The sequence below is a fragment of the Erythrolamprus reginae genome, chromosome 13 (assembly GCF_031021105.1).
Source record: "Erythrolamprus reginae isolate rEryReg1 chromosome 13, rEryReg1.hap1, whole genome shotgun sequence".
Taxonomy (NCBI): Eukaryota; Metazoa; Chordata; class Lepidosauria; order Squamata; family Dipsadidae; genus Erythrolamprus; species Erythrolamprus reginae.
In genome coordinates this window covers 7,282,016-7,296,524 of record NC_091962.1, presented here as the reverse complement: position 1 = coordinate 7,296,524, position 14,509 = coordinate 7,282,016, and the positions used below count along the sequence as shown (strand labels likewise).

Below are 14,509 nucleotides of genomic sequence, written 5' to 3'. Positions count from 1 at the left end.
ACAAGGATGCTGCCACTTATGACCTCGACTTACGACTGCAGCTGAGCCCAAAATTTCTGTTGCTAAGTGAGAAAATTGTTAAGTAAGTTCTGCCCCGTTTTTACAACCATTCTGCCCCATTTTACACCCTTCCTTACCACAATTGTTAAATGGGACACTGCAATTCTTAAAGTGACTCTCACGGGAAACTTGTCAGAAGTTCATAGCATAACCCTGGGACATTGCAACCATCCTAAATATCACGTGACCACGGGGAGGCTGCAATGTGGTAAGTATGAGAAACGTGTCACAAGTCACTTTTTCCAGTGCTATTGTAACTTCAAGCAGTCACTAAACGAACTGTTGTACCTTGAGATCTACCTGTATTGAGCCGCTAGAGCAGAGATGGCGAAGCTTTTTGGGTTCGCGTGCCGAAAGGCGATGTCCCCTCCCACACATGCGCACTGCCCCCTGCGAATATGCACAACCCTCCCTTCCCCCCACGCATGTGGAACAGTAAAGAAGTGGGCAAACCGGAAGTTTGAAAAAACGGACTTCCGGTTTGCCCGTTGTGCTGTTTTTTTGCACTTTGGAGCCTTCAGGGAAGCTTCCAAACTGGAAGTCCATTTTTCCAAACTTCCGGTTTGCCCATTGGGATGTTTTTCATGCTCCGGGGCTTCGGGAAGCCTCTGAAGGGTGAAATGGCCTTCCGCAAGGCTAAAAATCAGCTGGCCAGCATCCGCCTGCGGAGCTGACATAGGGCAATGCTGTGCATGCCCTCTGATGTGACTCCGCATGCCACTTGTGCGACGTGTGCCATAGCTTCACCATCATTGCACTAGGGCAGGGGAAGGCAAAGTTGGCTCTTCTATGACATGTGGACTTCAACTCCCAGAATTCCTGAGCTAGCATGATTGGCTCAGGAATTGTGGGAGTTGAAGTCCACAAGTCATAGAAGAGCCAACTTTGCCTACCCCTGCACTAGGGGAATAAGGAAAACCACAGCGCACAAATATTTGAGAGAGCACAAAAGATTTATTAGGTGATTAGGGAAAAAAACCCTAGAGGTGCAGTGGCAATATCCTGGATCCTATTTAAGTCCTGTTTATCATTCGGGCTGTGCAGACAATCCTCGACTTAGGACCACAATTGAGCCCAAAATTTCTGTTGTTAAGTGAGTTTTGTCCCATTTGGCAACCTTTCTCGCCTCTGTTGTTAAGTGAGTCACTGCAATTGATCAGTGAAGTAACCCATTTGTTAGGTGAATCCGGCTTCTTCCCCATGGACTTTGCTTGCCAGAAAGTCGCAAAAGTGGATCATGTGACCCCGGGACGCTTTCGGACGTCATAAATACGAACCAGTTGTCAAGCATCTGAATGAAAATCACGTGACCATGGGGATGCTGAAAAGGTGGTAATTGAAAAGTGGTCAGGAGTCGGCCTTTTTTTCGATGTCACTGTAACTTTGAACGGTCACTAAACGAACTGTTGTAAGTCGAGGATTCTGCTTTTGGATTCAGAACCTGCGCTGAAAATTGTGATAGTGTTGCTCTTAGCATTTGTCCTGCACAGCTACCGAGTTGCTTACAAACTGCTTGCCTGGTTCTTAGGAAGCTAACACTACATTGAGAAGACGAGGTGGAGGGGTTGTTATCAGCCATCTTGTCACAGAGCCCGACACCTGCAGTGATTTGATGGAAGTATTCCTTTGGATGAACCAAATGTCCGTTTCTCACAGCTTTTCGCATCCTTTCCTTTTTCTTTCAGCGAATCCTGGAACCCGATGACTTTCTGGATGACCTCGATGATGAAGATTACGAGGAAGACACCCCAAAACGACGAGGCAAAGGAAAGGCCAAGGTAAGGGGGGGGTGTTATATTTCAACTTCTGTGGCCTCACTGAATCTTACATAGGCTTCTCTAATGTAGAGTAAGGAGGGCCTCTGAACACTTTAGGCAAGGAACAGAATAGAGTAGAGCTGGATGGGACCTCGGAGATCATCTAGTCCAGCCCCCTGCTCAAGCAGGAGAACCTATACCATCTCAAACAAGTGACTGTCCAATCTCTTCTTAAAAACATCCAGTGATGGAGCGCCCACGACTTCTGGTGGCAAGCTATTCCACTGGCTAATTGTCCTGACTGTTCTTTTTTTCTTTAGACTAGCCAAACCCAAATCCTGCAGCCGCTCTCCATATATTTTAGTTTCAGGGCCTCTGATCATCTTAGTTGCTCTTCTCTGAACTTTTTCCAAAGTCTCAAAATCTTTTTTTTTTGTAGTATGGTGAGCAAAATTGGTTGCAATATTACAGATAGGGTTTTAAAAGATACCTAAAGTCACCTCAAGATTCGACTACTGCAATGCTCTTTACATGGGGCTACCTGGCCGATGAACGTTATTTATTTACTTACTTACTTACTTACTTACTTACTTACTTACTTACTTATTAGATTTTTATGCCGCCCTTCTCCGTAGACTCGGGGCGGCTCACAGCATACAATAAAACAATTCATGACAAATCTAATAGATTAAAAAAAAACATTTAAAAACCCCATTATTAAACCAGTCATACACACAGACATACCATACATAAATTGTATAGGCATGGGGGAGGGGGGGGGGAAATGCCTCAATTCCCCCATGCCTGACGGCAGAGGTGAATTTTAAGGAGTTTATGGAAGGCAAGGAGGGTGGGGGCAGTTCTAATCTCCGGGGGGGAGCTGGTTCTAGAGACTCGGGGCCGCCACAGAGAAGGCTCTTCCCCTGGGACCCGCCAGATGACATTGTTTAGTCGACGGGACCCGGAGAAGGCCCATTCTGTGGGACCTAATCGGTCGCTGGGATTTGTGTGGCAGAAGGCGGTCCCGGAGATATTCTGGTCCGATGCCTTATGTGTGACTGAAGTCTGTATACGATTGATTTTTAAAATATTAGGGATTTTAGGTTAGATTTTTAACTAATTAATTGGATTTGTCACTGTATTGTTTTTTATTATGTGTTGTAAGCCACCCCAAGTCTTTGGAGAGGGGCGGCATAGAAATCCAGTAAATAAATGAATAAAGTTTTCCCAGAGTTGCTGGAAAGGCAGGTATTTTAGAGTGGAGGCTATTAGCTGGGTGACTCTGAACATACAAAAATCAAAATTCTGAGAGTCTTGGTTAATCCAAGTTATCACCATCTGAAACTGCCATCTGAAAATAGATCTTGGATTGGTTTAGAGCAGGAGTAGACAAAGTTGGCTCTTCTATGACGCATGGACTTCAACTCCCAGGATTCTTGAGCTAGCATGATTGGCTCAGGAATTCTGGGAGTTGAAGTCCACAAGTCATAGAAGAGCCAGCTTTGCCTACCTCTGGCTTAGGGAAATGAATAAATATTTTAAGATTGTTACTAACATATTTCACTGGGTGGCAGCCTTGCTCTACATATTTTCTTAGTGTGATTAGCAGAACTAACCACCCACCTGCGAGTAATTTATTTATTTATTTATTTATTAGATTTGTATGCTGCCCCTCTCTGGAGACTCGGAGCGGCTTACAACAAGTAACATTACAAATCCAAAAATTAAAACAGATTTAAGACCCTTAATATAAAAAACACAATCATACATCTCATACAGAGCATACGTAAAGCGGAACGGCCCAGGGGAATCAATTTCCCCATGCCTGACGGCAGAAGTGGGTTTTGAGAAGTTTGCGAAAGGCAAGGAGGGTGGGGGCAGTTCTAATCTCCGGGGGGAGTTGATTCCAGAGGGTTGGGGCTGCCACAGAGAAGCCTCTTCGAAGGGATCCGGAGAAGGCCAACTCTGTGGGACCTGACCAGTCACTGGGATTCTTGCTTAACGCTGATTGGGACTGACAGCTCTGTCCCTAAGCCAAGTGGTCGCCGCATGAGGAAATCTCATGGCCATAACTGTCAGAAAGCAGACAAGACTTCAGTTTCATAGCTTCGTCTTTTGTTTGCCTCCTAACCCTTCCCCTCTCCTTTGGAATGCTCAAGCGCTTGCTTTTATTGCCTTGGACCCATTGAAGGCAGTGTGATTGCATTGGCAACCTGGGAGGTGTGGGCATGTTACGCAAGCTGCTTCTTCTAATGTGCTTTCCATCCTCGGACATTGGCGAGCATGTTGGCGATCCTATTTTTATCAAACACATCCACAGAAAAAAAATGCTGCAGAGTTTTGTCCAAACCAGGCCCTAAGATTTTGAAGCCGTGATATTCTTCTTCTGCCTGGACCTCATTTGGCTCCAATCTTTCCTTGGAGGATTAAGTGAAATATGCTGTATTTTTCCGGGTGTTACATCACATGTCCGAAATATTCCAACTTCCACTTTTTTATGGTTTTGAGGATTTTCCTTAGCTTCCCCAGGCCGCTTATCACTACCGTGTTTCCCTGAAAATAAGTCAATGTGTTATACAGTGTTCCCTCGCTTTTCGCGGGGGATGCGTTCTGAGACCGCCCGCGAAAGTCGAATTTCCGCGAAGTAGAGATGCGGAAGTAAATACACTATTTTTGGCTATGAACAGTATCACAAGCCATCCCTTAACACTTTAAACCCCTAAATTGCAATTTCCCATTCCCTTAGCAACCATTTAGATTATTACTCACCATGTTTATTTATTAAAGTTTATTTTAAAAAATATTTATTAAAGGCAGATGAAAGTTTGGCGATGACATATGACGTCATCGGGTGGGAAAAACCGTGGTATAGGGAAAAAACCCGCAAAGTATTTTTTTATTAATATTTTTGAAAAACCGTGGTATAGACTTTCTGCAAAGTTCGAACCCGCGAAAATTGAGGGAACACTGTATTAATTTTTGCTCCCAAAGATGTGCTATGTCTTATTTTCAGGGGATGTCTTATTTTTCCCCCAATGAATTGTATCCTGTATTGTGCTGCAGCAAAAACGCATCCGCATGTTGGATGTGTTTTAAATCTGATCGATGCAGCGTTTTGGGATGCAATTTATGGACAGCAGTGTTATATAAGTTCTGTTCAGGAATGCTGCACGTCTCCTATGTCTTACATTCGGGGGATGCCTTATATTAGGCAACTCTACAAAACCTCTCCTATGTCTTACTTTCGGGGGTGACTTATTTTCGGGGAAACAGGGTACCTCATTTCAACCCAGCTTATACATAACAGCCACCTGTAAATCCACATTTCAAATGCTTCCAGTCTCTTCAAATGGCTTTCTCTCCACTCCGTAGAGCAGGATAGAAAAGATGTAGCATCCGACAAGCTTCATTTTCAGTCTTAGGCTTTATTTATTGATTTATTGATTTGATTTGATTTGATTTCTATGCCGCCCCTCTCTGTGAACTCAGGGCGGCTAACAACAGTGGTAAAAACAGCATGTAATAATCCAATACTAAAAACAGCTAAAAAACCTTGTTATAAAGCCAATCATACATACAAACATACCATGCATAAATTGTAGAAGCCTAGGGGGAAAGAATATCTCGGTTCCCCTATGCCTAACGGCAGAGGTGGGTTTCAAGGAGCTTATATCGTGACTGCAGAAGACTAAAGAGAAGACCAAACCGCTTCCTCTTTTCAAATCTCTTCCCTCCAACCTCTTCACTTTGCAAGGGGTGGGGTGGGCGAGAGAAGTACAAATCAGATACAGTACAATGCATACTAACTGGAATTTGGTTCCATCTTAGATTTTACTTTTTTCCTCCAAACCCAGAAAGAAAGCATACGGTGCATCTGGCTCCATTTAAAAAAAAATCTAATTTCCTTATAGGGTAAAGGAGTTGGGAGCGCTCGGAAAAAGCTGGATGCTGCCATTTTGGAAGACAGAGACAAACCTTACGCGTGTGACAGTGAGTAAGGAGGCGAGCCGGGTTTACAGTAAACAGCTTCTCGATTTTACTGGTGTATAAGCCAGGAACAGCTGCTGGTGTTAGGCTGGGGTTGTGTGCGACTGCCCTGGTGGGGCTGCGACCACCTCCTTTTACTTGTCCCCCTATTAATCGTACACCGGGCTGAGAGTCGTCTAGGGTGAGCCAAAATACATCATTATTCACGTAATGTGTAAAGGGTAATACAGTAGTACCCCTAGATACGAGCATAATTCGTTCCATAAGGGAGCTTGTATCTCGAGGCAGCTCGTATCTGGAACAAATAACTTTCCCCCCCTCCGAGATAACCAAAAGCAAGGATTCTTGCGCCACCTAGTGGACGCTCGGCTCGTATCCCGAATTTGAGCTCGGAACTAGAACAGAAATGTCTCTCCGCTCGTGGCTCGTATCTTGAAATACTCGCATGTAGAGCAGCTCGTATCTAGAGGTACTATATTTCTTGACCCAATTTCAGTTTTTTAAAAATAAAATGGCAGTTTTGCCTGATGAAGGGTTTTTGTTTTCAGCTTTGCTTTATGAGTTCGATGAGACACCAAGAGACTCACAACATTTCTCCCCTTCTCTGCTGCCTGACGTTGTCTCCCTTAAGAGAGCATCTTGGGAACAAACTCACTTGGCATCCTGAGTCGGGGGCCTTTCTCCGTCCCACCAGTGGGATTCAGTGGGAGAAGCTGTCTTATCCTGGGCTTCTTTTTTCTTTTTCCTAGTCTTATTTGTATCTGGTTGCATCTCACATGCAGACCCCCCCCCCGCCCCCCAGAGTTACGGTAGACAACGCCTCCTTTGGCTCCACATTTCACAACTGTTTGATCTTTGACATGTTCCCTGCACATCGATTTGCCCAAAAAAAAAAAAAAGGGAAAAAAAGCCCACGAAAACTTGGTGATTAATGGAAAAGTTGGGAGCGAAGGGCGATTGGCAAGAACTTTCCAAAGGGCAAAAATTTTCTTTTCTTTTTCTCTCCTCCTTTACTCTCCCTGTAAGAATTTTTTATACTTGCCCCTCTTGATTTGAAATAACACCAGTAAGCTTTTATTTTCCTCTCCTCCTTTTTAATCGCTCTGTACAGCTAACGTGTGTGTGACTTTACAGACTTGCCTTCACCTTTCTCTCATTCTCTTTTCTATGTTTCAGATAGTTACAAACAAAAGCATACCTCGAAACCTCCTGACCGAGGTATTCCATTCTTTCTGTCTTGCCGTTTAATTTCCTCCTGATCTTGTTCTTCTGAAATGTTTGTTTAAAAAAAAAAACCACAACCACCACTTTTCCCTCTCCCTCCTCCCCCCTTTTTTTCCTTTAAAAATATGCCCAAAATCCCTCCCTTCAGATGACACCTACTTTGGTTTTGTGTATGTGACATGTTGAAGGGGGTGGGAGGATACAAACAGGCATTTCTGCACGTATTGTGCGTTTGGGAAAGATGCAAATTTTTTTGAAGTGTGGTGGTGAATGTTGAATTGAGAATTCGACGTTTTCGTCTAGAGGAGGACGGGTTTGAGATGGTGTCGAGCTTTGCAAAGTAAGGCCAAAGAGAAAACGGTAACACTTGAGTAACACTGTTGTAGAGTATAACTGGCAGTGGCGACACCCCCTCCCCCAGTGTCATTCTGACCAGCTGCATTTCCAAAATCTGTTCTGCCAGATGTTGGAAATGGCAAGGGCTTGCGTTTACAGTGGTACCTCTACTTACGAACTTAATTCGTTCCGTGACCAGGTTCTTAAGTAGAAAAGTTTGTAAGAAGAAGCATTTTTTCCCATAGGAATCAATGCATGCAGTTACAGGGAGGGTGGAGGCCCTGTTTGTTTGTTTGTTTGTTTGTTTGTTTATTTATTTATTTTTTGATTTGATTTGTATGCCGCCCCTCTCCGAAGACTCAGGGCAGCTAACAACAATATAAAAAGACAATGTAAACAAATCTAATATTAAAAACAATCTTAAAAAACCCCAATTTTAAAAAAACACTCATACATACAAACATACCATGTATAAATTCTATAAGCCTAGGGGGAAGAGAAATTTCAATTCCCCCATGCCTGACGACAGAGGTGGGTTTTAAGGAGCTTGTGAAAGACAAGGAGATTCCTAGAGAGGCCCCATGGAGGCTTCTCCCCACCTTTTCCTGCCCTGTTTCCTCCCAGGAGATTCCTAGAGAGGCCCCACGGAGGCTTCTCCCTGCCTTTTCCTGTTACAGTTTTGGAGGCTCGGGTTTGTAAGTGGAAAATGGTTCCTGAGAAGAGGCAAAAAAATCTTGGGAACACCTGATTCTTATCTAGAAAAGTTTGTAAGTAGAGGCGTTCTTAGGTAGAGGTGCCACTGTACTTTCATAATTGCTAGACCCTCTCAATTCTGTTTAATATACCAATCATCTTAATTGGCATTAAAGAGAGGATTGTTTTTCTCCTACCTGCTGGGCCCGTGTCCCAGGGAGTGAGGAAGGGGGGGGAGTTGGGACTTTGCCTTCTCCAGCTGAAAAGATTTGTTAGCACAAGAACAGGGCAAAAGGGCTCCAGGTTTTGTAAATTCTGTTAATAATAGCCCCAAAGCCTGAGTCTTCGGTCTTCATTCCCTTCATTAGGTGACCTCTGAGCTATTTCTTGGACAGTTCTTTTCTTTCTCAGCAGCCTAGGTGATCTTACATAATTGTTGGATTTCTTTGGTGCTCTCAGGAAAAATGGAGGTGCTCAATTCTGGCAGATTGTTGGGAATACAGATAGTCCTCAACTTATAACTATAATTGAGCCCAAAATTTACATTGCCAAGTGAGACATTTGTTAAGCAAATGTCTACGGACTGGGGTGGCATACAAATGTAATAAATAAATAAATAAGTAAGTAAGTAAGTGAGTTTTGTGCCACTTTAAGACTTTTCGCGTCAGTTGTTAATTGAATAGTTGCAGTTGTTAATAAAAGTTAATAACCCAGTTATTAAGTGAATCTAGCTCCCCCATTGACTTGGCTTGTCAGAAGGTCTCAATCTCTCTCTGTCACTTACACACACACACTGGGACACTGCATCCATCATAAATACGAACCAGTCACCAAGCATCCGAATTTTGATCATGCGATCATGGTGATGTCACCTTTTCCAGTGCCGTTGTAACTTCGAACAGTCCCTAAGTAGGACTACCCGTGTAACCATTTCTGCTGGCTTTCTCCCTGGCAAAGATAGTTGTAAGCCTGAATTCAACCATTGATAGCGATAACTAGAGACAATCCTTGGTCACTAATCTCCTTCTGCCTTTGCTCCTCTTCTGTGGAAGAGGAAAGTTAATGTGTAAGCTTGAAAGAGAAGGGCTAGAGTTTGCTTTCCCACCAGCCGATAAACTGAGTCGGATCTTTTCCCATCTCTATTTTGGTTGCTGACTATAGTAGCTGCATAGAGCAGGGCCTGCTAGATTCCAGTTCTTGATGTAATCAGCAGGGTTTATGCCAGCGGTCCCCAAACTACGGCCCACGGGCCACATGCGGCCCACTGAGGCCATTTATCCGGCCCACCAGTGAGTGACAAGAGCACAGGGAAAAGAGAGAGAGAGAAAGAAAGAAAAGGGAAAGAGAGGGAGGGAAGGAGAAGTGGGGAGGAAGGAAGGAAGGAAAGAAGGAGAAATGGAGGGAACAAGGAAGAAAGGAAGGAAGGAAGAATGAAATGGAGGGACAGAGGAAGGAAGGATTGTTTTTGGGGGGTAATTTTTTTTAATTTTTCTCTCAACATACATTCAAACAACACAGTGCACCATCTAATTTTCCATGAATAAAATGTGATATTTTGTTAGTAACTAATATCAATCATCAAAAAAGTTGCAAACGGTTTTTTTTTTCTAATTTTGTCATTCAGTTACATTCATTTTCTTTTAATTAAATTCCCTCCTTAATGTTCCTTCCAAAAGTGCAACACCAATTATATTTCTAACTTATTAACCATTATGCCAAAGGGCTTCCTTCTTTCTTTATACATTTTTCATAAGCCAAGAAAACCTTGTATAGCCAATCAGATGTTAACAAAATAAAATTAAAAACAAAACATAAACATATATGAATTTCAGATCTTCTCCCCCCTCTAAATAGTACGTTCCCATTTTGTTTTTTACTTTAAAACAAGGTATGTGCAGTGTGCATAGGGATTTGTTCATAGGTTTTTTTTATAGTCCGGCCCTCCAGCAGCCTGAGGGACAGTGAACTGGGCCCCTGTGTAAAAAGTTTGGGGACCCCTGGTTTATGCAATCCTTAAGAGAGCTATGACTCCTTTCTTCTTGGCAAATTAGATTTCCAGTTGCTGGACAAACACACACACACACACATATCACCCATACACCGAGACATCCCTGAGTTGTGAGACCTACATAGCTTCAAGGATTTGGAAAGGATTTGCTTCTTTTCATCCGCCACTTCCCTCCTACCCAGCAGCTCTACTGCTTCCTTCTAAATACGGTCTGTTTTCTTGTTTCTGGCCTGAGCTGTTTCCAGCTTTAGGATGGCATTGTTTTGTGGATTAATTTGAGCCGTGAAGGAAGCGATTGGTTACTTATTCTGTTTCCCTTGTGTCTGAATATATTCCTGGCACATTTCTAAAGCTAGGAATCCGTTCTATCAGGACTTCTTCCTTCCAGTATTTTGCAGAGAAGGATAGTAAGCAAAAAAGAAGGTACATTTCTGTCTAGGGAAGAAAAGAGCACCTAAAATGGAGCCTAGGCCTCTTTCTGTAGATTAAAGGGTCTCCCCACTTGGCATCTCTTAAAGTCCGCAAGCCTTAAAATTGCCAAGTCTGGAGACCCCTGCTATAGATGGTTGTGGACTCACATTGCTAACTAACACTCTTTGGATTGTCTTGATGGTGGATGCTGAGAGTTGTATATAAAGCAGATATATTCCTAATCTCTTAATCCCAGAATTCCCTGTTCCACTAACTCCCACTCTTCCTTTTATGATCAGAGTCAAAAGAGTGGTGATGTTTGCTTTTCCTTAAATAAGAAGCTAGTTTTAAAGCATTGCCTAAAGAGTCCATGCTGGGTGTAGAAGAAAGGAAACCTCCCCCCCTCCCCTTAAGTGGCTAGCATGGAAATCCCAGCTACTGCTAAATGCATTAACCAGTCCTGGCAAGTTCATTTGCCAGGCTGGACTTAAATTGACGGAAATACTATATGTTAGAATAATAATAATAATAATAATAATAATAATAATAATAATAATAATAATTTCTTAGATTTGTATGCCGCCCCTCTCCGAAGACTCGGGGCGGCTCACAACACGATAAAAACAGTATTATACAGGCACAAATCTAATATTAAAACAACAACAACAACAACTAAAAACCCTATCATAATTAAAAACCAAACAGCACATACATATCAAACATAAATTATAATAAGCCTGGGGGAAAGGTGTCTCAAATCCCCCATGCCTGGCGGTATAGGTGGGTCTTAAGTAGTTTACGGAAGACAAGGAGGGTGGGAGCAATTCTAATCTCCGGGGGGAGTTGATTCCAGAGGGCCGGGGCCGCCACAGAGAAGGCTCTTCCCCTGGGGCCCGCCAGACGACATTGTTTAGTCGACGGGACCCGGAGAAGGCCAACTCTGTGGGACCTTATTGGCCACTGAGATTCGTGCGGCAGAAGGCGGTTCCCGAGGTACTCTGGTCCAATGCCATGTAGGGCTTTAAAGGTCATGACCAACACTTTGAATTGTGACCGGAAACTGATCGGCAGCCAATGCAGGCCATGGAGTGTTGTAGATACGTGGGCGAATCTGGGAAGCCCCACGATGGCTCTTGCAGCTGCGTTCTGCATGATCTGAAGTTTCCGAACACTTTTCAAAGGTAGCCCCATGCAGAGAGCGTTGCAGTAATCGAACCTCGAGGTGATAAGGGCGTGAGTGACTGTGAGCAATGACTCCCTGTCCAAATAGGGCCGCAACTGGTGCACCAGGCAAACCTGGGCAAACGCCCCCCTCGCCACAGCCGAAAGATGATGTTCCAATGTCAGCTGTGGATCGAGGAGGATGCCCAAGTTGTGGACCCTCTCTGAGGGGGTCAATAGTTCCCCCCCCAGGGTAATGGACGGACAGATGGAATTGTCCTTGGGAGGCAAGACCCACAGCCACTCTGTCTTGTCTGGATTGAGTTTGAGTTTGTTGACACCCATCCAGGCCCCAACAACCTCCAGGCACCGGCACATCACTTCGACTGCTTTGTTGACTGGACATGGGGTGGAGATGTACAACTGGATATCATCCGCATATTAATGATACCTCACCCCATGCCCTTGGATGATCTCACCCAGCGGTTTCATGTAGATGTTAAATAGCAGGGGGAAGAGGACCGACCCCTGAGGCACCCCACAAGGGAGAAACCTAGAGGTCGACTTCTGACCCCCCACTAACACCGACTGCGACCGACCGGAGAGGTAGGAGGAGAACCACTGGAGAACAGTGCACCAAGAAAGCACCAAGCTGCACAGAAGCACAGGGGTTGGCTATGTGTTCCAAGCATCACATGAGCCAAAATTTGGCGCAAGGAAGAAAAGAACCCAAAAAATTGAATCATGATAAATTTAAGAAGAAACCCCCCCAACAAAAACCCCTGGAAGCCTTTTAATTATGGGAAGTCTAACAAGCCTAACAAGGAAGAAAAGAACAAAAAAAATGGAATCGGGATAAATTTAAAAAAACCCCAACAAAAACCTCTGCATGCCTTTTAATTATGGGAAGTCTAACAGGCTTTGTTATAATAAAGTCTAGAATAGGGATATTTATGCCAAAGAATTTATAGGGAAGGACGGATTTGGGAAGGGAGGTGGTAAATCAGGGTCAGGCATGGGGTTTGGGAAGAACTGAGTAAACATGATCCCCCACCCCCAAAGACTCATTATTCTGCACATGTGGCAGAAAAAAAGTGTCCTCGTTGTCCACTGAATATCCTTAACCTTTGCTTTTTGGACATCAGATAACCTCTGCAGAATTCCAGCCCTCTGTTTCATGAAAAACCACAGGGTTAAATTCCATCGTCCGTTGTCTGCATGTACTCTGTGGATTGGTTGCAATGCTGGGTTTGGGGTACGGCGTGTGGGTCATTCCGTTATTGTGGCCAGCAGCTGTTTGGCTCATGGCCTCGAACGGACGGACGAGGGAGTTCCCCCAAGTCCCTTAGAACAAGGTGGCAGGCAGAACTTGGGTGCAGCGGGAGGAATCCAGTTCTACCTCAACCTGTTGCTACCAGTTCTCTGCAATTATAGGCACCCCTTCCACTTCTGTGCAAGTGGTCCTTAACTTACAATTGGAATTGAGCCCCGAATTACAATCGTTAAGTCATCACAGCTGTCATTCGAAGCATCAGGGGACCAGATTCAAAGTTATGATCATTTGTATGAATGCAGCAGTTGTTAAGCAAATCCATTTCCCCCCAATGGGGCTTTTTTTTGTGTGTGTGTGTTTGGGCTGGAAACCAGAAGAAAACGCTAAAAACCAGCCCCTCCTTAAAAAATTCACAATAGCAGTCGCATGACCACAGGATGCCGCAAAAGTGGGCCAGTTGCTAAGGGCCCATAATGTGATCGTGGGACCGCACGGTGGGTTGTGCAGACGTCATAACTCCCCAACACAGGTCATAGGTAGCTCTGAGGAGGCCTATTATAACTTTGCATTCATTAAGTGACCAGTTGTATATTTAGGACTGCCCATTGGGGGAAGCAGGCAAGGTGCTTTGGGGTGGCATTTCACTGAAGGCTAGCCCATTGATTGCTGAGAAGGGACATGGAAGGGGGGGGTACTCTTTTACAGCCGGCGTGCTTTTCAATGTTTCCTTCTGATCCTTTCCTGTTCAGTCTGTGGGAAACGCTACAAGAACCGTCCTGGGCTGAGCTACCACTACGCTCACTGTCACCTGGCGGAAGAAGAAGGGGAGGACAAAGAGGACTCTCAGCCCCCCACTCCTGTCTCACAGAGATCAGAGGAGCAGAAAAGTAAGCTGCTTGTTTTGAGTTTTTATTTATCTATCTATCTATCTGTCTGTCTGTCTGTTCTGTTCTGTCTGTGTCAGTCCAGAAGCCAATACCAACCCAAAAAGAGAATCCAGACACACTGGTAAAAGGCAAAGGCAGTTTTATAAAATTCAAGAAAAACACAGGTAACAGAAAATGTCCTTACAAACAGGAAAATGCTGTATCTTCAGATATATTCACGAAGGCAAAAGTCCATGCAGCAATACAGAATTCTTGCTGCCAAGCCAAAGCTGTAGATAGCAGACCTATACCTCCCACGGATCTTCCAAAGCTGCTGGGCCACAAGCCAGGAACAGAGACGCCAAGAAACAAGACACGCCACGCCTAGCTGATAACACTCCACATGGCTTAAAGGGCTTGCCTGCCTTTTAAACCCTGCTGATGAGGACCACACCCAAACCCAGCTGTTTCTATTTCAATGGTGAAAATATCTCTAACTGCTCCTTTCATTGCTCTGAACGTCTCTGTCTCATGTCAATGACAGCTTGTGCGTCATCACCTAATGACTCCAAGCTACTGGCTGGGGAAAGGCCGCCCCCCCGGGGCTCTCATGCTGTTCGCCTTCATCCCATTCCTGACTCTCCTCTCCCCCGTCCGACTGTTCAGTCCCCTCCTCTGCGCTGTCATCCTCCTGAGCAGCCTCTTGCTGAATCACAACACTATCTATTTATTA

At 44.4% G+C, this 14,509-nt stretch overlaps 1 protein-coding gene across 5 annotated transcripts in view; it reads left to right on the top strand.

The window, feature by feature from the left end:
• Positions 1-14,509, top strand: part of DPF2 (double PHD fingers 2) — a 110,146-nt gene that overhangs the window by 9,551 nt on the left and 86,086 nt on the right. For all 5 annotated transcript variants that reach the window (XR_011560503.1, XM_070766352.1, XM_070766354.1 and 2 more), the window contains 3 exons: positions 1,746-1,838; positions 5,729-5,807; positions 13,660-13,797. Coding sequence is in view for 4 of the 5 variants with exons in the window: in XM_070766352.1 (XP_070622453.1) it covers positions 1,746-1,838; positions 5,729-5,807; positions 13,660-13,797 (310 nt within the window). In the remaining variant the exon portion in view is untranslated. The remainder of the gene's footprint in view (positions 1-1,745; positions 1,839-5,728; positions 5,808-13,659; positions 13,798-14,509) is intronic.